The 24615-nt window shown below is 38.1% G+C and overlaps 1 protein-coding gene across 1 annotated transcript in view; it reads left to right on the forward strand.

Moving 5' to 3' along the window:
- GPAT3 (glycerol-3-phosphate acyltransferase 3) overlaps nt 1-21906 on the forward strand; it is a 64358-nt gene extending 42452 nt beyond the window's left edge. The window contains exons 5-12 of the mRNA XM_072622794.1: nt 2937-3026; nt 4587-4680; nt 6669-6784; nt 13893-13948; nt 14516-14601; nt 15439-15567; nt 16102-16181; nt 20797-21906. Coding sequence (XP_072478895.1) covers nt 2937-3026; nt 4587-4680; nt 6669-6784; nt 13893-13948; nt 14516-14601; nt 15439-15567; nt 16102-16181; nt 20797-20908 — 763 coding nt within the window. The 3' untranslated portion in view covers nt 20909-21906. The remainder of the gene's footprint in view (nt 1-2936; nt 3027-4586; nt 4681-6668; nt 6785-13892; nt 13949-14515; nt 14602-15438; nt 15568-16101; nt 16182-20796) is intronic.
- Nucleotides 21907-24615: the final 2709 nt, after the last annotated feature.

Consider the following 24615-nt stretch of genomic DNA (forward strand, 5'->3'; position numbering starts at 1 on the left):
TGATCAGTTCTTACAGCAGCATAGTAATCTAGTAATTCTGTATGTATATGTGTGTGTGTGTGTATGTATGTATGTGTGTGTGTGTATATGTATATGAGTGCATAGTTATCATATATATAGTAACTTTTTCAGACATTCCCTAATTGGCAACTACTTAGTATACAGTTCTTTGCCACAACAAAAGAAATAAACTATAAATATTTCCATACACTTTATTTAGAATTTGTTTTGCTTAAGATTAATCCTTTCCTCAATCTACCCTCTCTCTAGTTCCCCTTTCCCACTATTTCTGTGTATACGTGTGTATCTTCTTCCCTCCTTTGGTTTATCCAGATGAGAGTAAGATTCACCTGTCCACTACTCCCCTGACCTTTTTCTCCTTATTTGTATAGCTTTAAATAGTATTTGCGTACTGTAGTTATGTGAAATAATTTTCTCATATTTCCTCTTGTTTTCTTCCCTTAGGCTATTCATTCCTCCCTTTATATTCTTTTGAGATCATCCAAGTATAACACAACCACTCCCGAGTTTTTTATCTAATTAGATTCCCTCTATGAGGTTTGATCATGATAAAGTTCAGAGGGGACACATGTATCTTCTCCCCATATTGGAACAGAATTGGTTTCTGCTTGTTTAGTTCTTTATGATTACTCATTCTTATTTACCTTTTTCTGTTTCTCTTGATTCTTATGTTTGCATTTGAAAGTCTCTGTATATCTTTCTGATCTTTTCATCAGGAATGCTTGGAAATTGCCTATTTCATTTAATTTCCTTTTTTTTTCCATTTTCCAGATCCCCCTCTAGGATGATACTCAGTTTTCCTGGATAAATTATTCTTAGCTGTAAACCTATATTCTTCACCTTCTGGAATATTGTATTCTAAACTCTGTGTTCATTTATAATTGTTGTTCAGTCTTTAGCAGTCATATCTGACTCTTTGTGACCCCCTTTTAAATTTTTTTGGGGGTGGTTTGCCTTTTCCTTCTTCAGCTCATTTTACAGATGAGAAAACTGAGACAAATTGAATATTAAAGGCAGCTCAGGCAGGGGGACCTGCCTTTTAGTGTTCTAAAATCATCTGTTCCATGGCACAGTCTAGCTTGTTGTTCTGAGCTCTGCAAATTCCTGCCCTGGCTTCGAATCTGGCATCAGGCCTGTGGTCATACCCCATTTGGAATTTCATTAGACTGCTACTGCTTCAGCTACTTTCTGCCATCTGCAAAGTTCTGGTTCAGAGGGAAAAAAGAGTAAACTTCCCTCTGAACTGGAATTCCTTGACTGGTTATTACCTCTCCTGGGTTGGGAGGCAGCTGGGTGGTGCAGTGGATAGAGCACCAGTGCAGGAGTCAGGAGGACCTGAGTTCAAATCTCACCTCAGACACTTGACACGCACTAGCTATGTCACCTTGGGCAAGTCACTTAACCCCAATAGTCTCATCCTGGGTCATCTCAGGATCAGTCATCCTGATGAATATCTGACCACTGAATTCAGATGGCTCTGGAGGAGAAGTGAGTCTGGTGACCTGCACAACCCTCCCTCACTCAAAGCAAAGTCAAGTGCAAGTCATGTCATTATTTCTTTGATGGCATGGTCTTCTTTGGCAACGAAGAACGAACACACATACACACACGCACACACACGCACACACACACCTCTCCTGGGTTCAATTTGGCTTGAAATGGGAAGTTAGACCTTGCTCTGCTCATGGGATCCTCCAACTCCCATGGTTGCTGCTTCCTTCTGAGCCTTCTCTTCTCTGGATGTGTAATCTCGGACCCTTGCCTGCTCCTTCTCCTGCAGTGCTACTCCTAATCATAAGTCCTCCTCCTCAATCCTCCCCACATCTATGATCTGGGCTTAGGTAGTGGAGACAGAGGAGACAGAGAAGCTAGTTAGAACCTGTTCCTGTACCCTACAGGAAGTCAGTAACCCTTCTTCCTACACCCCCAATGGTGAATCTAGGACCTCTTCCTGCCCGGGTTCTCATCCTCTCCCTGTGCTAAAATGTTCCTGGCTTCCTGGCCAGACCCCACACCCATTGTCCAAAGATTTCTCCAAGTCACACAGCTGCTGCTTGCTTCTGAACTTACTCCTGTCTGGATACACAGCTTAAGAGTCTTTCATAGAACCCTCTCTACCTTGAATGTCCTTCCTAGGTGCAGGATCCTTCCTCAGTCCTTTCTGGATCAGTGACTGGGAACAGGATAGTGAGTGAGTAGTGGAACTGCCCATTTGGCGCCTTGTTCCTGAGCTGTGTATGGGTTTAATGGCTTCCGTAATGGCTCTGGACTTTCTCTTGCCCGGGTTCATAGCCTCTCTGTGTGGGCAGGAATTCTCCACATGGTACACCCCTGGTCAGATCTCATTCCTGGTGTTCATAGACCTCTCTGTCTCTCTTCCTCTGCTGACCTGGGCTGGAAAAATACCTCACTGTGTTTTTTTTTCTTGGACTTTCTGACCAGGATTTGGTCTAACGTTTTCTAGATCTATCTAAAGGAGTTTTTCTTAGGGGGAAATCACTGTATTTTCAGCAATTCTGTCACCTTAACTTCCCATTTCATCTTAAACAGAAAGCACTCTGTGTCACTTTCTCAGTGTTTCTGCTATTAACTCTCACCATCACATCTTAAATTATCTTAGGTATACTTTGAGTGCCATAGAATTAGATGAAGATCTGAAGTACATTGCTTTGCAAGAATCATCCTGGAAGTTGACATTTGGGATAATAAGACCCAGAGTACCTAATTTTTGCAGGATTGCTGTGAGCAGTAAATTCAGTAATGTATTTTTGTTCAGTAATGTTCAGCACTTTGCAAACCTTAAAACCTTCAGTGATACCATTTGTTGTTCTTTATAATATAAATAATAACACCAACTTGCAATCTGTTCTTTAAGTGTATCCTCCATTTCACACTCAGTTCTTTTCTTCCTACAGTATAAAGGACTGGCTGAGTGAACTGGTCCACTTGACTTGCTGCAGGATCTGTGTCAGGTCCCTTTCTGGTACCATTCATTACCATAACAAGTAAGTACAAGAGAATTTCAGACGGGATTCTCTCTGACAGAAGTTCTTAACCTGAGGTCCATGAACTTGATTTTTAAAATGTCACTGCTTTTGTTTTAGTATTTTGTTTTTCTTTTTAATCCTCTGTATTTCCTTTTATTCATGTAAGAACATTGTTCTGAGAAGGGATTGATAATCGGGCTTGACCAAAGGAGATCAGTAAAACAAAAATGGTGCTCATGCTGAACCTTGACTTTGGCCTTTGACTTTTAAAAGTGTGTAGGAAGGAGTCTGGTGGAATGTGAATATTCTTCCTTAGAATAACACAATAATATAACAGAGGAATACTTTATATACTTTTTATATGAGTCATGTCTCATTTGAACATTAATGGACCTTACCAGTGTTTTATAAATGATAGGGTTAATATACCGTATGGTGACCATGGTAGAAAGAGTGTCAGTAATACTGAGAGTTTGGAGATCTAGGTTTTCACCCTGACTCTGTCACTAACTAGTTGCATGACTAGGGGAGCTAGTCAGTCAGTAAACTTTTATTAAGGGCCTGCTATGTGCCAGGTGCTGTGCTAAGCACTGGGGATACAAAGAAAGGCAAAAGACATTCCCTGTCCTCGAGGAGCTTCCAATCTAAAAGCACTTAAGCTCTCTATAGTTGGTTGGTTGGACCAGATGATTTCAGAGTTCATTCCAACCATAATTTTATGAGTAAAAACAAACAAAAAGTGCTAATCTGCATCTTTATCTCTGTGAAGTGGATTTGCTTTTTTGAGCTCTCTAAAAAGTCAATTTTTGTTGGGTATTTTTGGTTTGCATTTAATTTAAGTTCATCCTTCAGCCCCAACTCCAGCTTTCTTCTGCAGCTGGGCAAACTTTGGCTGTTACTTGCAAGTGAATTATCCCGCTTGCTACACAGGCTCTTTCTGTATTTAAGCCCAAACATTTGAGCCCACTATTTAAACAGTAGAATTCGGATTTGGAGAAAATGCTCTGGAAGAAGTAGTATCCCAGGAGATCCTTATGCCAAGAAGGCCTATAAATTCCAATGGAAATTGACACTCTTTTAAGTGGTCTTTTCAAAATACTCTTTGTATTTGAATAGGTTATTGCTGTTTAGCAAATTGTAAAAACACCCTGTGGCGTCATGTTGTTCTCTTTGTCATGGTGGTACCTCCTACTGGAAGGCTTTTCCTGATTCTAGCACCTTTCCGCTTAACATGCATGACCTTGTATTTGGAGTGTATTTATTTACATGTGCTTAATTACGTACATGGTGTATTTGTTATTTGAATGTAAGATCTTTGAAGACAGAGACATTTTCATTTTTGTCTGTGTTCTCTTCCAGCTGAATTCTGATACATAGTAGGTGCCTAATAAATGCTCATAGATTGATAGAGTACTCTGCTAAGACACTCTGGGGGCAGGCTATGCTCGGCAAAATGCATTTGACTTTATTCAGATGAAATGTAGATCATCCTTCTTAAGTTTTCGTCAGACTGATCTGGTGGCCCCTTTCTTTTAGAAGGGTTGGTGGTAATTAAAAAAAAAAATTTGGTAATTTCAGGCAGTACCGACCGCAGAAAGGAGGTATTTGTGTTGCCAACCATACATCCCCGATAGATGTTCTGATCTTGGCCACTGATGGATGCTACGCCATGGTAAGAGCAACCCACTGCTAAGTCACATTCCATTGGCTTTTGTGAATGGCTCAGACCCTTGTTTTGGATTCATTAGAATGTTAATTTTTGTGTACAGATGACACATTTCCAGATATGAATATTGCCTCTTGGAGTTAGGTTGAGGCTGTGCCTTTGCCATCAGGCAAAACTAACTTTAAATCATCCTTAATTTTTGAAGAGTAAGGTTTTTAGATTTTTGGTTTTTATCTTTTCTGTATCAAGGCTGTTTACATAGACCGATACTTGTTGTGAAAAACAAAAAGACATAAAACCAGATCCTTCCTGCCAAGGTATAGCTCTAGCAATAAATTTTATTTTTATATTTTATAATTATATTTTGTTTTATTTATATTTTTATGTATATAAATATATTTTATTTTTATGTTTTCATATTTATATTTTTATATTTATGTTTATTTACATTTTATTCTAAAATTATACACACATATTTATGTATGTATGCTCATTCTCATCATTAAGTGGTGTGCCAAACAGATAAGTAAAGCATCATCTTGCTACTAGCCAGCTGCAAAAGTACACATGTAGATCCAAGTCCCATCCTGGTGCCCAAATAGTATTTTTAATCAATAGGCACTAAGCATTTATTAAGCACCTACTATATTTCTTGCACATTTTGGCCAAGCTCGGGTTGTTGAGGGTAGGTAGGCTATTCTTATTGAGTACAATGAACTCAACATGAATCTGAATTATTATTTTTTTCAAATTGGTAGTCCTCATAGACAACATGGATATGTCAAAGATATACTTAACAATAAAACATAACCTTTTGTAAAGCCAAGCTTCATGTAAATAGTTATTCTAAAATCTGAATTGATTTGACTGGAAAGGCAGTTATAAAATCTATTTAGATATAAGCTTCCCGAGAGCAAGAATAGTGCCGTAACTAGTTTTGTATCTCTCTTTCTCTATGCTTCTGCCATGCCCCCAATATGATCCTTGGCAGGACATTATTGGGATCTGTGGGATTATCATTGTGCATCCTCCTTTTACCAGGTCTCAGATCAGTATTTTCATGTTAAACTCTCCATGGAGGATCCATCCACCATGTTGGAGAATCCCATGGAGAATCAGAGCACTGGAGTTGGAAGAAACCCAGGAGATCACATAGCATGACCCCTTCATTTTACAGATGAACAAACTAAAGTTGAGAGAACTAACTTACTTCAGTTGGATTCAAATACAGATCCTCTAACTCCAGACTTAGTGCCCCTACACCTCCCTGAGGAACTGGCTTTGGTTTTTTTTCACAGTTTTAGGGTGCCAGTGTAGCACCCCAATTGACTATTATTATGTTCTACACCATTTTGTACCACAGTTTCATAAATTTGACTCGGCTAAATCTCATTCTCCTATTCAATTTTTGGACCAGCTCATTGTTTATCTGAAATTCCTATCAGTGTAGGAGGTATATAACTCTTGTTAAATAATTGCTGCTGGAAAAATTAAGTCAGAAGTAGTGTAGCTCAGGGGAGGAAGGTACACTGTGTAGTGATCATAAGTTGGCCAAGTGATCACATCTGAATTTTAAGTTTCCTTAATTAAATCAAGGAATTAAATAGAACAATTAAATAAAGTTAATTAATTAAGTTTCCTTATTTCTTGTACCTGTGGCATGACACTTTCTGCCCATGCTGCTTTCAAGTAGGAATTATGGGTAGGGAGATGCTTCAGTTTTTTCCTCTCCATGTTTAAAAGCTGAACATTGTGACAATATGACTTAAATACCAATTTTGGTGTGTGGAGTTTTGTTTCTTTTTTTCTTTCTACTTTTTTTTGCGTTAGACTATTTTTGCCAGTATCCATTCCTCTTCCAGAATAGGTTGTAGACAAAAATTTGATCTCCATAGGAGAGTGTGGTAAACTCTGACTAATGATTAAAAGGTTTCTGTTGATGGTTCTTTGTATCTTTATTTGTTTATTTCATATTTTGTAATTATGGACTGCAGGTGGGTCAGGTTCATGGTGGACTGATGGGCATCATTCAGAGGGCCATGGTTAAGGCATGTCCACATGTGTGGTTTGAGCGTTCAGAAATGAAGGACCGACATCTGGTGACCAAAAGGTAAGAAATGCTTAGTTGTAGTGGTAAACGTTGAACTTTGCTTCTAAGAGGCCTGTCGTTGCTAAAGGTTAGAACTGTGGTGCTAATAGCGCCTTCTTTCTGAAAGACTGGATGGATAGATATCCAGTGGAACAGGGCTCTGTGTGTGTGTGTGTGTGTGTGTGTGTGAGAGAGAGATTTAATGTGTTTGCTAGAAATTGTTGAAATAAAGTTTTATCACTAAAAAACAAGTCTGCATGCTTTTATTAAGCACTTAGTATATTTCAGATCCTGTGCTAAATGCAAGGGTTATAATGGAACGGGGAAATAAACCAATTCCTGCTCTCACAGTCTAATGGGGTGGGGTGGGGGTGGACAACATACAGATAACCACGTACAAACAAGATATATGTGTGCATACATATGTGTATGCATATACACGTATAAATTTGAGTCAGGTTACACGGAATAAATTTGAGATAATTTCAGAGGAAACATCCTGAGATTAAGGAAGATTAAGAAAGGCTTCTTTCAGAAGATTGGACTTTTTCTGAGACTTGAAGGAAACAAGGAAAGCCATGGGGTGGAGATGAGGGGAGAGAGGGTTCCAGGTGTGGGAGACAGCTAGTGATATTGCTGGGGATCAGGAGATGGAGTGTCTTATTTGAGGAACAGCAGGGAGATCAGTGCCACTGGTTCACAGAATCTGGAGGGGAACTAACTGTAAGATATAAGAAGACTGAAAAGGGTTGGGAAAGTAAGTTTTTGGTTTTTTTTTATAACTTTCTCCTTAGTAGATTAAGTTTTTGAAAATCTAGGTCCTTATTCACTCTTTTGATAGTTTCATAGTGTCTAGTCTATAGCCTAAGTGCATTTGGTCTTCAATAAACATTGCTGAATTAACTGCATCAGTTGCACAGCTTCTTACTTTATGCCTTTTTTTATCTTTCCCCAAATTTAATGTTGTAAAAAGGCAAGGGCACAGTTAATATAGAGACAGGTGGCAAAGTGGATAGAGTACTGGATCTGGAGTCAGGAAGACACAAGTTCAGATATGGCCTCAGACACTCATTAGCTCTGTGTTTGCCTTAATCCACTGGAGAAGGAAATAGTGAACTACTCCAGTATCTTTGCCAAGAAAACTTCATGTGGAGTCATGAAGTGTTGGACACAACTGAATGACTGAACAGCAGGTTGTATAATATAAACTCTCAGGGCATGTGATCAGAATTTCTAATTTTCCCTTTCAAATGCTACATGTTAAAAAAAAAAAACAGCATTCTTCACAAAAATGAGCAGCGAGTCACCATCATAGTTAATGCTCACAGGGTCATGGATTTGAAATTCTATCCAACAAAGGCCCCAGTAATCCTAACCAACTTTACATGCTTCCCTCACATTTCTTTATTTCCTTCCAGTTGCTAAATGCCTCAGTTACTGGTCAATGTAACATTTTGGTCCTGATTGTCACTAGATGAATGAAAACAACACACATAGGGTCACTAGTTGGCATCATAGTGCATAGAGTGCTGGACTTGAAGTTAGGAAGATGCATCTTCCAGAGTTCAAATCTGGCCTCAGACACTGACTCTCTCTGTGTCCCTGGGCAAGTCACTCATCCTTGTTCGCCTAAGTTTCCTCATCTGTAAAATGAGCTAGAGAAGGAAATGGCTAACTAGTGCATTATCTCTACCAAGAAAGCCCCAAATGGGATCACAAAGAGCCAAACATGACTGAAAACAACTGAACAAATGCTTGTGAGTGTCACTATCTGTCCCTAAGCTTACTTTTTAACATTTAGCAACTTAATGGTTATATAATGGGAGGAAGAGCGAGTAGAAGTTGAAGGTGACTAGAAGGATGGACATAACATCAGAGGATTATAGATGTACAGCTGAAAAGGACCAGCTGATACGACCGCCATTTTACATTTGAGGAGCCATGGGGCCACAGAGATTAAGCAACTTGCTCAGGGTTGCACAGGAAGAAAGTAGCAAAGCCTGGATTCAAAACTGGTTGTTTTTTCCATTCTCCTATACAACTTCTCAGGTGGTACTCTTGAAAGTAATGGGGAAGTTCAGAGGAGGGCTGGGTTTGAGGGAAAAGATAATGAATTCTTAATTGAATGTGTTGCGTTTGAGGTGCCTATGGTCCATCCAGTTTGAATTATCCATTGTTGATGTGGGTCTCAAACTCAGAGGAGAGATTAAGACTGTTCTGTAGATCTAGAAATCTATGTAGAGGAGATAATTGAAGCCATTTGAGCTGATGCTCTTACCAAGTGACATTATAGAGAGGGGCCAGGACAGAACCTCAATGTGCACCCACAGTTAAGGAGCATGAATTGGATGAACAATCAGCCAAAAAGGTTGAGAAGTTATGGTTAAACAGTAAGAGGAGAAGCAAGAAAGAACAGTGAAACGAGAAAACCTGAAGAAGAGGAAACCTTCAGTAGGAGAAAATGATCACCAATGTGAAATGCTACTGAGAGCTCAAGAAAGATTCAACTTGAGGAAAGGCCATTGGATTTGCCAGTAGGTGATGTGGAAGAGAGATGCTTCAAGTCAGTAGTGAGGTTGGAAGCCAGATGGCAGAGGGTTTGGGAGAGAGATAAAGGAATGAGTGTGGACCTGGGTGACTGAAAAGATAGTGGTACCTTTGACAGAAACAGGGAACTTTGGAAGAGGATTGAATTTGGAGGGAAAGAAAATGGGCTCTTTTTTGGACATGTTGAGTTTGAGATAACTATGGAATATCCAAGTGGAAATATCTCCTAGGAAGTTGGTGAAGAGACTGGAGACCTTATTCTGGAGAAAAGAAGACTTGGGAGGATGTGATAAAAATGAGCGGATCTAAAGAGGCAGATTTAGGCTTCATGTTTGGAAAAACTTCCTACCCATTAGTTCTGTCCAGACCAAAGTGCTTTGGGAAGTATTGGTTTCTCCCTCACTAAATGCCATCAAACAGAGAGGCTGGATGACCAAATATTTGTCAAGTACATATTTTTTAAAAAATTATTTATTTATTTTTAGTTTGCAGCATTCACTTCCATAAGTTTTAAATTTTCTCCCCCCACTCTCCACAAGACAGCATGCAATATGATATGGCTTTACACATATATTCCTATTAAACACATTTTCATGTTATTCATGTTGCATAGAAGAATTATAACCAATGGGAGAGACTATGGGAAAGAAAAAAACAAAACAAAAAAAAAGAAAATAGCCTGCTTCATTCTTCGGTCTGACTTATCAAGTACATTGTAGACATTCTTTTGTTACCACCACTTTGAATCATCTCATAGCTTTGTAGTGTCATGGGTGAGGCTGGAAGGGACTTTACAGACCATCGAAGTTATTTTATAGGTGAGCAAACTGAGGCATAGAGCTATTAAGTGACTTGCCCAGAGTCACACAGTTATTAGCAAGTAGAGGCAGGACTAGAACCCAAGTCTTCCCGACTCCATCTTCACTACTCTATCCCCTACACCATGCTGCCTGATCATTTTCATGCATTTACGTAGTGCTCTACAGCCATACACTGCCTCAGTGGGTACCTCACAGTCACCCTGGGAGGAAGGGATTATTTTCCCCCCCTATTTTATAGATGAGTATTCCTCTTCCAAGATAACAAATTATAAAAAAGAGTCAGAATTTTTTGAAAAAAAATTTTATTTTTATATAATTTAAAAATATATGTATTATTTATTTTATTATTGTAATATGTTTAATATTGATTTTATAAATAAAAATATTTATTTTTAATTTATAGAATGAAACAAAACATTTCCATAGCATGGTATAATAAAAAAAGATGATTGTCCATGAAAGTGTAAATCTATGTACAAATTACTATTCTTTTTAAATGTATAACAAAGTTATCATATAAATTTAGTTTTTTCCCTTTTTTCTTCCCTACTCCCTCTCCCCACCTTAGAGATGGCCATCATTAAACACAAGTGGTTTTATTTATTTATACACATACCTATGTAAAATTATTCTGTACATACTTCTATTTATCAGTTCTTCCTCTAGATGCAGGCAGTGACTTTCTCCATATGTCCTTTGTAGTTAATTGAGTTATTTATAATAGTCAAAGTAACTTATTCACTCAGAGCTGTTCTTAAAACAGTATTGCTTTTGCTGTATATAATGTTCTCTTGGTTCTGCCCATTTCACTCTTCATTGCTTCATGCAAGTCTTTTCCTGTTTTCTAAAATCATTGGCTCATCATTTCTTATAGCACAGGAATATTCCATCACAAGCATACACCATAGCTTGTTAGAAGGGATTTTCTTGCTAGGAATTGCTGACACCAGTAACATTGTAGGTCTGGAGAGTTAAAGAGATGGAGGATCGGAGAAATTAGATAACTTTCCTAAGGTCACAGGACATAGAACACCAAGCAGGACAGTTTGTCCAGAACATAGCATGTCAGGGGACGTCATGGGAAATAACCCAAGAAGGAATGCTGAGGGTCAGACTGACTGGATAAACAGAAGAGTTTTCATTTTCTTTCTGTGGCAGTGAGGAGCCACTGAAGGTTCTGGAGCAGGCAGGTGGCATGGTCAGTGAGCGAGGGAGAGACGCAGTTAGAGATGTGCTTTAGAAAGATGATTTTGGCCACTGTGGAGAAAGGAGAATAGGAGTTGGTAGTTCAAATAAGAATAACCCTGGTAAGAGTTAATAGTGGCCATGTGAAAAAGAGATGGAAAGTATATGCATACAACACAAACATCCATTCATTCATCTATCTGTCTGCCTATCTAATCTACTTGTCTTTATACCCTTCCTTCCTTCCTTCCTTCCTTCCTTCCTTCCTTCCTTCCTTCCTTCCTTCCTTCCTTCCTTCCTTCCTTCCTTCCTTCCTTTCTTCCTTCCTTCCTTCCTCCCTTCCTTCCTTCCTCCCTTCCTCCCTTCCTTCCTATCTATCATCTATCTATCATCTGTCTATCTATCTATCTATCTGTCTGTCTGTCTGTCTGTCTGTCTACCTATCTATCTAGGTATCTGTCATGATTAAGTGACTTGCCAAGGGTCACATAGCTAGTAAGTATTTGAGTCCAGATTTGAACTCAGGGTCTCCTGACTCCAGGCCGGTGCTCTATCTAGTGCACCACCTACTGCCCTAATACAAATATTTATAACAACTTTTTTTTATAAAGGTAAAAAAGTGGAAAGTAGTGGAAACTAAATATGAACATAATGGGAATTTGCTGTGTTGTAAGACAAAGAAAAGAGACAGAGTCTGAGAAAACTAGGAAGACTGGTATGAACTGATACAGAGGAAATTCAACAGAACCAGTACAATTGATATAACAGCTATGAAAAGAATTCTTACCAGTGTAATAACCAATCATGAAGTGTGCTCCCTACCTCCTGATAGAATGGTAGTGATCCCAGATATAGAATAAGACGTTTAATTTTGGACATGGCCAGTGTAAGAATTTGTCTAACTATGCATATTCATTACAAGTATTTTTTTTTTATCCTAATTGTGTTGGGAGGGATGGAGTTAGGGGAATTTAAGGATATAGAGGAAGTGGTGGCCAGGGAAGAGAATTTGGTCTGGAGAGTCAGAAAGGTGGTGAGATCTGATCTGATCTGTAGCACAGTTGATTTTACATGCTCTTGAAGAAAGGAAGGAAACAAACATTTATTAAATGCCTACTATGTGCCAGACACTTTGCTAAGTTTTTAAAATTATAATCTCATTTGATCCCCACAGCCCTGGGAGGCAGGTACTATTATTATCTTCATTTGACAGTCGAGGAAACTGAGGCAGACAGTAGTTACAGTGGCTTGCCCAGGGTCATACAGCTAGATTTGAACTCTGGTCATCCTGACTCTGGGCCCAGCCTTCCCAGTGTCCTCTACTGTGTCTCGTAGCTGCTTAAAGGAGTGAGAGCACTGATATGTTTGCTGTGCTCTGAATAAAAGGAGCAACGGGCATGTAGTGTCAGGGCAGATGATGTGGGAAGGCAGATGGATTGTAAAGATAACTTAGCCCACAATAAATCATAAAATATGAGAGAGAGAGACAGAGGGCCTATTATAGCAGAACGTTATCTACATTGTCACATAGAGTCACTCTACTGTGTTTATGTAATTGCTTTTCTTTTTTAGAAGGGAGGCTAAGAAGGAGGAGACTCCCCATTACTCCCTGAAAATGGCTGATGTAAAGACGAAAGGCAGAAATAAAACATTTTTTCAAACAACAATGCATAATAAGAGTGGCCTTTTCTTATGAGAGTGTAAAAGATTCTCTGCTCTTCTACTGCTCAAAACCAAATGGCCACTTATTAGGATAAGGACAGAATACGTTGAAGATAGATACGTATTGATGTGTATATCTAGCTATAAATAGACAAGTACATCTGTCTAATCTAGCCACCTGATCTATAGGGAAGAGACAGAGAGAGAGAGACAGAGAGAGAGAGACAAAGACACAGAGAGAGACAGAGAGAGACAAAGACGGAGAGAGAGAGAGACAGAGACAGAGAGAGAGAGAGAGAGAGAGACAAAGAGACAGAAAGACAGAGAGAGAGACAGAGAGAGAGAGAGAGACAGAGAGAGAGAGAGAGAGGCAAAGAGACAGAGAGAGACAGAGAGAGGCAAATTCAAACCAGAACTAGTACGATGATAGAGAAATGATTTGTTACTTACCAAATGTCATCCAGTATGATGACCATCTCTATCTTACCCATATTTTGCTATGATAGATTCTGGGGGGAAGACAGATGCAAAAACAATGAAAGAAAATGCAGTAACGTGCTGATGTCAGTTGTGGAAATGAAAATAAATTTGTGATAATTCAAGAAAGAGGGAGAGAGTAAAATTGGCAAACAAATGATAATTGTGCTTCCTCTTTGTCATTTCTAGTTCCTCAGTGTTCCTCAGTTCATGGTTTCCTACTACATCAATAAGAGATTCAGTAAAATTAGATCTCAGGAAGTTACAGCATACAAATAACCCAGAATATTTTGTTTGTTTAGGAGAGACATTGCTTGTCTGGTGATCTGTTTGACTTGCATCTTCCACTTTTTGCTTTATCCTCCTATCCTCCTACAAAGAATATAGAAAACCTTTCCCAATTTTTTAAGTTACAGTTTGATTTTTTTCCTTCTCAGACTGAAAGAACACATTGCTGAAAAGAAGAAATTGCCCATTTTAATCTTTCCTGAAGGTGAGGACCAGGATTACCTACTGTGCTGTAATTTCCTTAAGGACTGAATAAAAAAACAGGGAGGAAAAATAGAGGTCTGGGACCATGGGGAAATTTCCTTGGGAAATTCTTACAACTTACATCTCTGCGAGCTTGTATCCACGGCCGCTTCCTTACTTTCTCACTGACGTCCATTCTGTTCATGCTCCTTCCATGGGATGAATCTTAGGTCTTCCTTGACTTGCTGAGTGTTACTTAAGAACTCTTGAAGGATTCTGCCTTCTGAGCTTTTTAAGTTTCTTAATTTAATGGTGTGGAAAATGTAGTTTGTGCCAGACAGGCTCCTTTTGGACTTCGGTGCTTTTTTGTTTTTATTTAATATAACACATTATGATGCTGAAATAGGTCGAATGTACAAGAAATGTTGCTTCTGGTTGCTCCGCTTTTTAGACAAGCCTTAACTTATATGGCTATGGCAGTGTGTCATATGTGTGTGTCTTGAACAAAATTCACTTTCCAGGAAATACTTGGGTAAATGCTTAAACGCATGAGTAAGTTTTAAGTTCTTTTTTATGTCTATTTGACTAGGAACCTGTATAAACAACACCTCAGTCATGATGTTTAAAAAGGGAAGTTTCGAAATAGGAGGAACCATATATCCAGTTGCAATAAAGGTACATTATATGCCACTTTTTAAATGAAATTGGTAGTTTTTCTGAAAAGGTGATCATGTGAAAATCACCCATTTCCCTTGCTACAGTTTTACTAGAGTATGGTGTGCTTTGTGTATGAAAAGTAATGTTCCTGATTCTTTCTGAAGGGCCTGTATGTAATCTCATGTTTCTCTCTAATGGTAATGGCTTAAATGAAACCATTCTTACCGCAGGACATTTCTACTTTGTAGGGAATATATCAGCATGTCCATTAATAAATTTATATACACACACAAACACACACACACACACACACACACACGTAAAAAAAAATAAATTAGTAAAGCAACTAGCTTAATTTTGTGGTTCTTTCTATGGCTTAGAACATTTTTTACTTTGGGAAGTAAGGTTGCAATCTTGATCTCATTAGGATTATCCTCTAAACCAGGGGTGGGGAACCTACGGGTCCTATGGGTCCTCAAGTGCAGCCCCTTTGACTGAATCCAAACCCAACAAAATCCAAACAGTTTGGATGTAATCAAAAGATTGACTTGGTCACCTAGAGGGCCACAGATGGCCTGAAGGCTGTAGGTTCTCCCCCACCCCGTCCAAACCAGTGAGGGTGTCATCTTGAACTAGGTTTTTAGTAGCTCTTATCAAAAGAATGAACCTTCTATATTTTTGACCTCTTATTCAGAGTTCTTTCTTTTGCAGCTGTAGCAATTCAAATTGCTGAATAGATTGTGTTGTGTGTTTAAATCTCTGGTGGGGTCAGGTGGAAGGTTTTGGCTGCCATTCCCCAAAGCTGTATAAGAGAATTAGAAGTATACAAGACTACATTTTGTTTTTCTCTTGCAGTATAATCCTCAGTTTGGTGATGCGTTTTGGAACAGTAGTAAGTACAGCATGGTGAACTACTTACTTCGAATAATGACCAGTTGGGCCATAGTCTGTGATGTATGGTACCTGCCTCCAATGACCAGAGAGGTAGGTATAGATAATGTTTGATCTTTGCTACTCTGATCAGATTAACCCCAAGAAACCTGGATGGGCTTGTTTGCCAAAGTTGAATTGCTGAAATGCATTCTCAGCAGTTCAAACTCCATGTTTTAATGATGGTTTAGCTACAGCCCAATAAAATCAGACTGTGACATCTTGAGCCATTTGGAGATAGGACGGTTTTGTGATAACTATTAGCTTCGTTGACCTATGGACCTATTATTGAAAGTTGTACCTTGTCTAAGACCATAAATGAAACTCGGTCACTTTCCTATAGCTAGCTCTTTCTTCTGCAACTTTATTGCATATTCAAATGAGATAAAAGGTGAATGGGTGCTTCTATCTAGCATATATATATGTCTATGATTGAAGATAGAACATTTTCTATGGCTGATCCAGATTATAAATTAGTTAGATAAATTTGTGATGTCGACTTCTTCAGCAGCAACTGTGTAATAAATCACTAAAAAAATCTTTTGGAATAATCCTTTCAGAAGTTTAACCAATGACCTTCCCTTACAGGTAAATGAGGATGCAGTACAGTTTGCAAATAGGGTTAAGTCTGCTATTGCCGTGCAAGGAGGATTGACCGAGCTTCCTTGGTAAGACCTATAGTTGTCTAGGAGCTTTCTAAAATGTTTAAGCTCTTTCTTTCGACCTTCTTCTAAATTCCTGTGCCAAGGCTTCAGCCTGGGCTAATGTGAACCCTGAATTTTTGAAGATTGTGGGATGTAACCCCCTACCAAATTCCGGAAAACTTTCAAACTGAATCCTTCAGCAGAATATATATCTTTCCTCTCAGTGCCAGCCCAGCTAAGTTCAGAAGCCTGATTCTTATCAGGAAATATTTTTTTTTTTTCACAGCATTTCAAGGAGATAGGTTGGTTATAATTTGTATCCTTATAGGATATGAGTAAGACATAGTTCCCTGGGAATTTATTTGAGGAGAATCATGCTTTAAGTAAAGTTACTTTTAATAAAAAGTAGTTAGTGGCTTTGATTAAAATCAGAATTGTCTAACCAATCTCTCTCTTTTTTTTTTGGACAGATGTCCCAGAATTATAGAGTTTGGAACAGGAAAGGACCTTAGAGATTAGTTCCTTAGTTCAAACCCCTCAATTAAATGTTAATTTGACCCTGTCATTTTACAGATCAAGAAACAGGGGTCCTCAGAAGTTTAAGGACTTGCCCAAAGTCCTATGGGTAGTGAGGGGGAGAACCAGGAAAACCCAGATTTTCTGGCTCCAAGTTCATTATTGTTTCTACCAATCCTCCACCCCCATCCTCTTCTTTGGAAGGACAATATCTGGGGCTACAAATACTGGCAGTGCCCAACTTGACTTACGTGTAATAACTTGTAAATAATTTGACTTACAAATGATCCATCTACCAAAATGGCATACCCTAGCTACTTTTATGCACCCAAGCCAGATGATCCTCTACTTCAAGAGTGATTGTAGCATTGTAGATATGAACAAGCACTAGTCAGAAGGGTTCAAATCCAAACTCTGCCCCTCAACTATCTTCGTGACTTCAAGAAAACAACCTCTCTGACCTTAGTTTCCTCATCTGTAAAATGGGCATAATAATACTCATGCACACTACCTCATAGAGGCATGTTGTCTAAGAAAATGCTTTGTAAACCTAATATTAGAAAGCCTTTGGGTTCAGGAAGAAAGAAAAGAAACTAGACATTGCACAGGAGATCTCACTCTAAAGGGAAAATTCCTAGACATGTCTCTGGTTTATTTATAGATATTTTTAGTTATGTCGCCTGAAATTTTTTTTTTAAATGTTTGCTAAAATTTAACTTAGGAGAGATTAATTTCTACCAAACAATATTCAGTTTTCTAAATGCTTTGTGAATTTTGACTAAGATGAAAATAGATAATTTGGGATCCTTAGCAAGAAGATAGTGTAAGCCTGAGTAGAAGGTTTAGGTTGACATGAGTGCGGTTGGCGCCAAGGGAGAAGAGAAGGTCCTAAAAAGAGAAAAGGCGGCACAGGAAGAGAGTTTCGGAGAACCCAAGACAACTCCCTGACTTTAAAACTTGACTTCATGCTGCCTCTGAAGCCAGACAAAAAGTTTCTTCCTACATTTGTGTGATCCACCCTTCTCATGAACTAAAATTTAGGCTAGTACTATTTAGCTCCATTTGGAATTTATTAAGGAGGATTTTGTGATCTGGGTTGGACCCTTAAATGCCATTTATGACATTATTTCTGTGGAACAATACATATTATGTTGCACGCAAGCTAATTTATTGACAGACTTTTGCATACGCAGTTGTGTGTTGAGCATCGCTTATAATCCTTCCTCTAAAAGAGGCCTAGAAATTGCTGTAAAGTTGCCTTTTTGTTTTAGTCCAAATTCTTTGTTTTGCTTATGTCATAGAATCCCAAATAAATTGAGCAAAATTAGATTTTTGCTAAGTATTAACACATCATAATGCCTACTGGATTAAAGTTGAATATCTAAAATATACATTAAGCATATTAGTCCTACCTTTCTTGGTATTAAAAGTCTAAAATATTGGATTGGGAAAATGTAATATCTTTTAATAACCCAGTCTCACTTAGCTTTCCTGATTGGCTGCTATTAAACTCATAAGGCAGAAATGGGATGGTAGAGTCATTATTGGCCCTCTAGGTAGGCAGATAGAGAACAAACATTTATCTCTGTTTATCCCACTTACTATGGGTTAGGTACTGTGCTAAGAACTGGGAATACAAAAAGAGGAAAATGAAAGTCTATACCCTTGTGTTTACAATCTAATGGTAATCTGTATACTATTTGAATTTTTATGTAGCAAGCGTTTTTCTTGCAAGCAATATCTTGTTGGATTGCATTTTCTAATTTATTCTGCTATCTTCTTTCATTTTATGGGTGAGTTCATCCTGTTCACATTCACACTATTAGTTGTGTATATCCTTTCATTCTATCCTCTTGTACTTTTTCCTCTTTGTTTCCTCCCCTCTTTTTTTGAAAAAAGAAAAGGGTGGTGAAAATACCTAACATTAATGGTCCATAACTGAAGCAGTCTGTATCTATTTTGTCCCTCACCATTTCCTTTTAATCCCTCCTTTAACTTACCCTCCTTTTTAAACTCCCTGATTCCTCCTAGTTCCCTGTTGATTTACGTGTATGTCTACATGAAACTTCTTGCACATGTGAACATAAATGTGTGTATGTGTGTTCTGCCATCCTAAGTGAGGTTCATGGGATGATACTTTTTTCTATCTGTTCCTCCTTTTTCATATAATCATCTCTTGCACTACTGTATTATGTGATTAGGCAGTTCCCTCCCCCTCCTCTTCTCCTTCCCAGTTCATTGCATTGTACTCCCCTTGCTGCCTTCTCCTAAGATAAACAGAAGTATCCCCAGGGCCTCTGACTTTCTTATTTAACTTTTTCTAGCAAACTGAGAAGACACTGTTTTTTCCTCATTCTTTTAGAATATAAACAGTTTAGAATATAAGCAGTTTAGAATATAAACAGTTCATCTTATATATGTATATAAACAGTTTATCTTATGTAGTTCCTTCCTATTTATAAGTTTATTGACTTCTCTTTGATTCTCTTGGTTCTTTCGTTTACATTTGGCATCTATGTTCTGTCCTTACCACTAGGAATTCTTGGAAGTCTTTTATTTAGTTAAAGGGGATGTGTCCTCTCCTCCCCAACCCCTCTCTCCTCCTGACCTTTTGATGCTCAATTTGAATTTGGATTTACCTCTTGGATTTCTCTCCATCTAATATGTTTCTTCAATGTCTTGGGTGTTATCTTCACTCCTTTCTATAGCCTCATTTCTGGACTGGGTTTTGAATTTGGGTCATATTCTGCTTCTTTCCATACTCTTGGATTTTGATGGTAGATGCATTCAGTCCAAGATGTTTTGGCGAAGATCAAGCTGTACCTTCTGAATTTTGACTCAGTTTCCTGGTGCTTCTACTTAGTTTTGACCTTGGCACCTTCTTTGTCTCCCCCTGGTATAGTTCTGGCCCCAAAGTTAGCTTTGTCCTTTGCTGAGAACCTGAGTCCTGCCCATGCTGATAGCAGGCTTCTTGGGAGACTCTGGATGCTGGGTTTTCCAGGCTCTGCCCTTTCCGTTTCATTTGCTGTGACTTAAGCATGGATGACCTTGGTGCTGTCCGCCCTGTTCTCTGGTGTGATGTGGGTGTTGTTGCCCATCTGGCCCCTTCTCTTTCTGTGTCTCTGCTGCTCCGTCTATCTCTCTTACTGCAGCCATGGTTCTAGACACTATTGTCTCTTGAGTCTCTGATGGCTTGTCTCGGTCTCTGATGGCTTGTCTCATTGCTCAGCTCTTGGACTCTGAACTACCTGGGCCCTCCTCTGGCCTTGACTACTGATCTGTATCCCTCAGCTTCTGAAGAGATCTTTTTGTCCACTTTTCAGTCTTTTTGCATAATCTTGGACTAAATGGAAGAGTTTATGGTTGTTTTTCTTTGGTTTTCATTTTTGTTGTTCCTTTTTGGTGCATTTTTGAACTTTGTACACAGTACATTTCAATTTGCATCAGCCCAGAAGCCGTCTCCTTTTCTCTACACTCTTAGAGCTTTGCTAGAATGTTTGTGGAGTATCTGGGATCCTCTGTGTCTCCCACTTGGCCATGTTAGTTGAGACACCTCATTTCTTAAAAAACAAAAAAGCACAAGGCAATAAACAATTCATTGTCAAACAAATGGTATAAACAATATAGGATAATTTTATCATTTTTAGCTGTGGTAAATCTCTGATTTTATTTTTCTTTTCTAATATAAGACTTATAAGCAGACTTAATTGACTATAAATCATAGTATATCTTCTTTATGTAAATAGTAATCAGTGAAATAGTTACATTTGTCTTAACTTATTAATAAGTTAATTATTAATAATATGATATATAAAATATATAATACAATGAGATTATAATTAATTAGTAATAAGGTAAAAAGATAGCTTTTTACTTTATGTTTTGCCCCTGATTTTTAGTGTGTTGGTCAGTGGTTTCCTTCTGTGGAGCTAGACTGCACCTTCCTAGCTTGTGGATAATGTCAGGTGCTATTTTGGGTACATACCTATGAGTTCATTGGTGTGGAATTCCCTCCACAAATGTATGTTGGCAGCTTTTGTGTCACTTAAAGATACAGTACCTAAATCCTTCTCAATGGATGTTTCTACCCTGTCCCTTATTTATCGCTCTTTTATGTTTTCAGGGATGGAGGTCTGAAGAGAGCCAAAGTCAAAGATACTTTCAGGGAGGAGCAACAGAAGAATTACAGCAAGATGATTGTTGGAAATGGGTCTATAAACACAGATTCTGATTGAGGACGAAAAGGAAATCAGCCAGCTTTCTGTACCTGCGGCAGAACACAGAAATGGATTTTTCATGATAACCTCATTCCACTGAATTCTGGAATGAAGTAGGTTTCCACCATTATAAAATGAAAAGGATTAAAATGGTCCTCCCTTGAATAATTAATATTGGACTGAAATGCTTATGTAGTAAATCTTGAAAAGAATGTTTTTCAAGGTTTCTTGGAACTCCTTGTTTATAAAAATTCTGGAAGGATAGCCAGACTTTACTTTCTGATCAGCTTTGCGTTTCCCCGTCCCTGCCATCCCCAGAAAACAAAACAAATAAAAATAGTCATTCGGTACAGTTCCTCTGGTGTCCTGACAAACTTGAATTCTATTACCCCAAACTTGAAGAAGGGATGTTTGGAGGTTTTCAGGAAACAAGCTTTGGCTGTAAAATGCCATGAAAGTCCATATTTTGGGATAGAAGTTGAAACGTGATTTGTGGACCTCCACTCATCAGATGTGTCCAATGTGAAAATGTGAATTGAATCTAAGAGTCCGTGCTGAAATAAAGCACCTTACCAGTTATCTGTTAGCATCTTTCATACCTACTCTGCCTCTTAGTGTTCTCAGCTCTTCTTTTGTCTGCCACTAGTTTGACATATAGTTTTGTTTTCATAGGCAAACCTTCACACGCTAGAATCAGGAAAATGAATTCATATCACATATCTTTAATAGAAGCATGAATGCAGAAACATGTGGCACTATGCCATTGGGGTGGGTATGTTTTTCTTGCCCTTATAATTTAAAAAAAAAAGGAAAATAACTTCGAAAAACTGAGCCTTAAAAAAGAGTAAAAGGGAAAATAAACATTTCCCAACTCACACAGCATATAAGCAGTGTTTGTTAGCAACGTGATACAATTCTTAAACACAATGAAAAGTGTTATCTATTATTTTCTGATGTAAAGAATGTTAAAACTGTCTTATTGTAAACACAACAAAAATAAATTCTATATTTCTAAATGTCTCTTTTTTTTTTTTCTCTTCTTTCCCACAGCCTAATTTCTTTGACTATGTAAGGGACTCCTTTTTCTCAATTAAAAAAAATTACTTGTTTTGGGTTTAGGCAGAACTTTGGGGACATCCTTGATGGAGAATTTCTGTGTGTAAAGATTAACTACACCCTTCTTTTTAGTCTGTTCCAGGGGTGGGAAACCTGTGGCCCTCTAGGTCCTCAAGTGTGGCCCTTTGACCAAATCCAGACTTAACAGACCAAATGAATTTGTTTTGTGAAGTTTGGATTCAGTCAAAGGGCCGCAGGTTCCCCACCCTGGTAAAAGCAGGGGGATTTGCCACAGTCTCTGCCTTTGACCACTTTGTGAAGGTCCTGACTGTGATTATTTGTAGGTGGATTTTTGACAGTGCATCTATTAACCACATAGAGGTATAATGCAACATTTTCCTGTGTACATACCCTTTTCTAGCTTGATCTCAGAATAAGTTTTCAGGAGCCCATTTGCATGGCAATTCATTTCACCTGCATCAAGAATCCTTCCTGTTTTTTTCTTTTATCTTGAGCTTCAGTTCTAGTTCACCCAGAAAGTTAATTTGAATGAGGTAGGAGTTAATGCAAATGGGATTGCTTCAATTAAATAATATGTGGTGGTAATTTTTTTTCCCTTTAAATTAAGAAAAATAAAATAGAGAAGCTTATACCAGAAATAAACATTTATTAAGGGCCTTCTTTTGGTTTATCATGAATAAAAAAGTAATTTATTGAGCAATTATGTGCAAAGCATTGTGCTAAGTCCTGGACTACAAACAGAAAAGCAGTCTGCTCTTAAGGAGTTCACTTTCTAACAGGGGGAGATAACACAGATTTCAGCCTCTAGTCAGATAGGAAAGACCTATGGTTCTTGAGTTACAGGAGCAAAATGGATGCAATACATTTTATTTACTGTTATTTCCAAGAATAAAGCAAAATCTGTTTGACAAATCCATTTGACAGTGCCAAGGACTTTAGTGATGAGAATTTTCTTTGCCAGATCTTTAGTAACATTGGTTTCTGGGACAGTTGGCAGGTCACATCACAAGGGTTGTTTCTCTAGACAATGGTTATGTGGACCAGTCTGGAAGTAGGGCTGGTATGAGGAGGAGAATTGCAGTGGCATTCCTGGTGCTCGAGGGCTGGTGTGGGGAGGAGAATTGCAGTGGTATTCCTAGGGCTCTAGGGCTTGGTGATGGTTGTTTTTTATGGTAATGGGGGGTGCTGGGACCTTTCTTACCACTTAGAAGCTAAAATGTTTATTGACTGACTTTCTCCCTAGGGTTTGCTATCCTCAAATCAGTGATCGCTGCATGTGCCAGGTTGGAAGTAGGGATGGGGCACGAAGGAAGGAAGACATGACTTTTGGCCTTGGTACTGGGCCTCCTTTATTGGGAACAAAGCGACTCAGATTTCACCTCATACCCATCAGACTGAAAAAAATGAAAGAGGAGAGTGGGAAAACAGACAAACTAATGAAATGTTAGTGTATCTATGAATTATTCCAGATATTCTAGAAAGCAATTTGGAGCTATGCCCTCCAGATCACTAAACTAGACCATATCCTTTGACCTAGCCATTATTAGGACTTCATCTCAAAGAAGTCAAGAAAAAAGGACCTGTATGTACAAAAATGTTGTAGCTTTTTTCAGAGTAGGCTCAAAATTGAAACTAATGGGGTTTGCTCCTATTGGAGAATGGCTAACTTTTGGTTTATGAGTGTGATGGAATACTATTGCATTGTATGACATGGTGCCATGGACTGGCAAGACAGTTGTGAAGTGAACGTAATTAGGAAAACAGTCTATATAATGATAACAACATTATAAAGAAAAAACAACTTTGAAAGACTTTAGAACTGTGATCAATGCAATGACAAGTCACAATTCCAGAGGACAGAAGAGGAAGTAAACTGCCTCCTTCTAGAGATGTGATAGATGTAAAATGAGACTTTGGATATAGCCAATATGGGAATTAGTTTTTCTTGAATATGCCCATTTTAAATGAGGGTTTTATTTTTCTCTTTTTATTGTTCAGTTGTGTGTGGGGGAGGGGAAGAGTGCAATGGGAGAGAAAATACTTACAAAAAGTAAAAATAAAAATTTTTCAACAAAAAAATTAATTGAAAAAATAAGTTACTTGTAAAGCTATTTGGTCCGGGACTTTTTTTCCCTTTGGAAATTCTTTTCTACCTTGTTATGTTTTTTCTGAGATTGAGTTATTTTAATTATTCTACTATTAATCTATTTCATATTTTTATAAATATTCATCCATTTCATTTTTTTTTATATATAATTGGGTAATTTCTAATTTTATTTCCTCTTGTTAAATCTTTTTTCTGCTTTCAATAAGAACAGTTTAGCTTCTCAATCTTTCTCATTAAATGAAAAAAAATTTCTGATGTTGTTACCTTTTTATTTGCCTTTAATTTCATTGATCTTTTACTTTATTTTAAGAATTCCTAATTTGGATCTTAGTTGGGTTCTTCATTTTCTAGTGTCTTTAGTTGCGTGCCCAATTCATTGATATCTGCTCTCGTTGATTAACGTATTTAATGATATAGAGTTTTCTGCTTAAGACTGGTTTGGCTGCATTCCAAAAGTTTAATTTCTTATCTTTCTAATAATAGTAGCCACTGCTGGTCCTAGAGTGCCCCAGTCACTCTGCCCTGGACCCACACTGAATCT

Source organism: Notamacropus eugenii, chromosome 7 (genome assembly GCF_028372415.1).
Source record: "Notamacropus eugenii isolate mMacEug1 chromosome 7, mMacEug1.pri_v2, whole genome shotgun sequence".
Lineage (NCBI taxonomy): Eukaryota > Metazoa > Chordata > Mammalia > Diprotodontia > Macropodidae > Notamacropus > Notamacropus eugenii.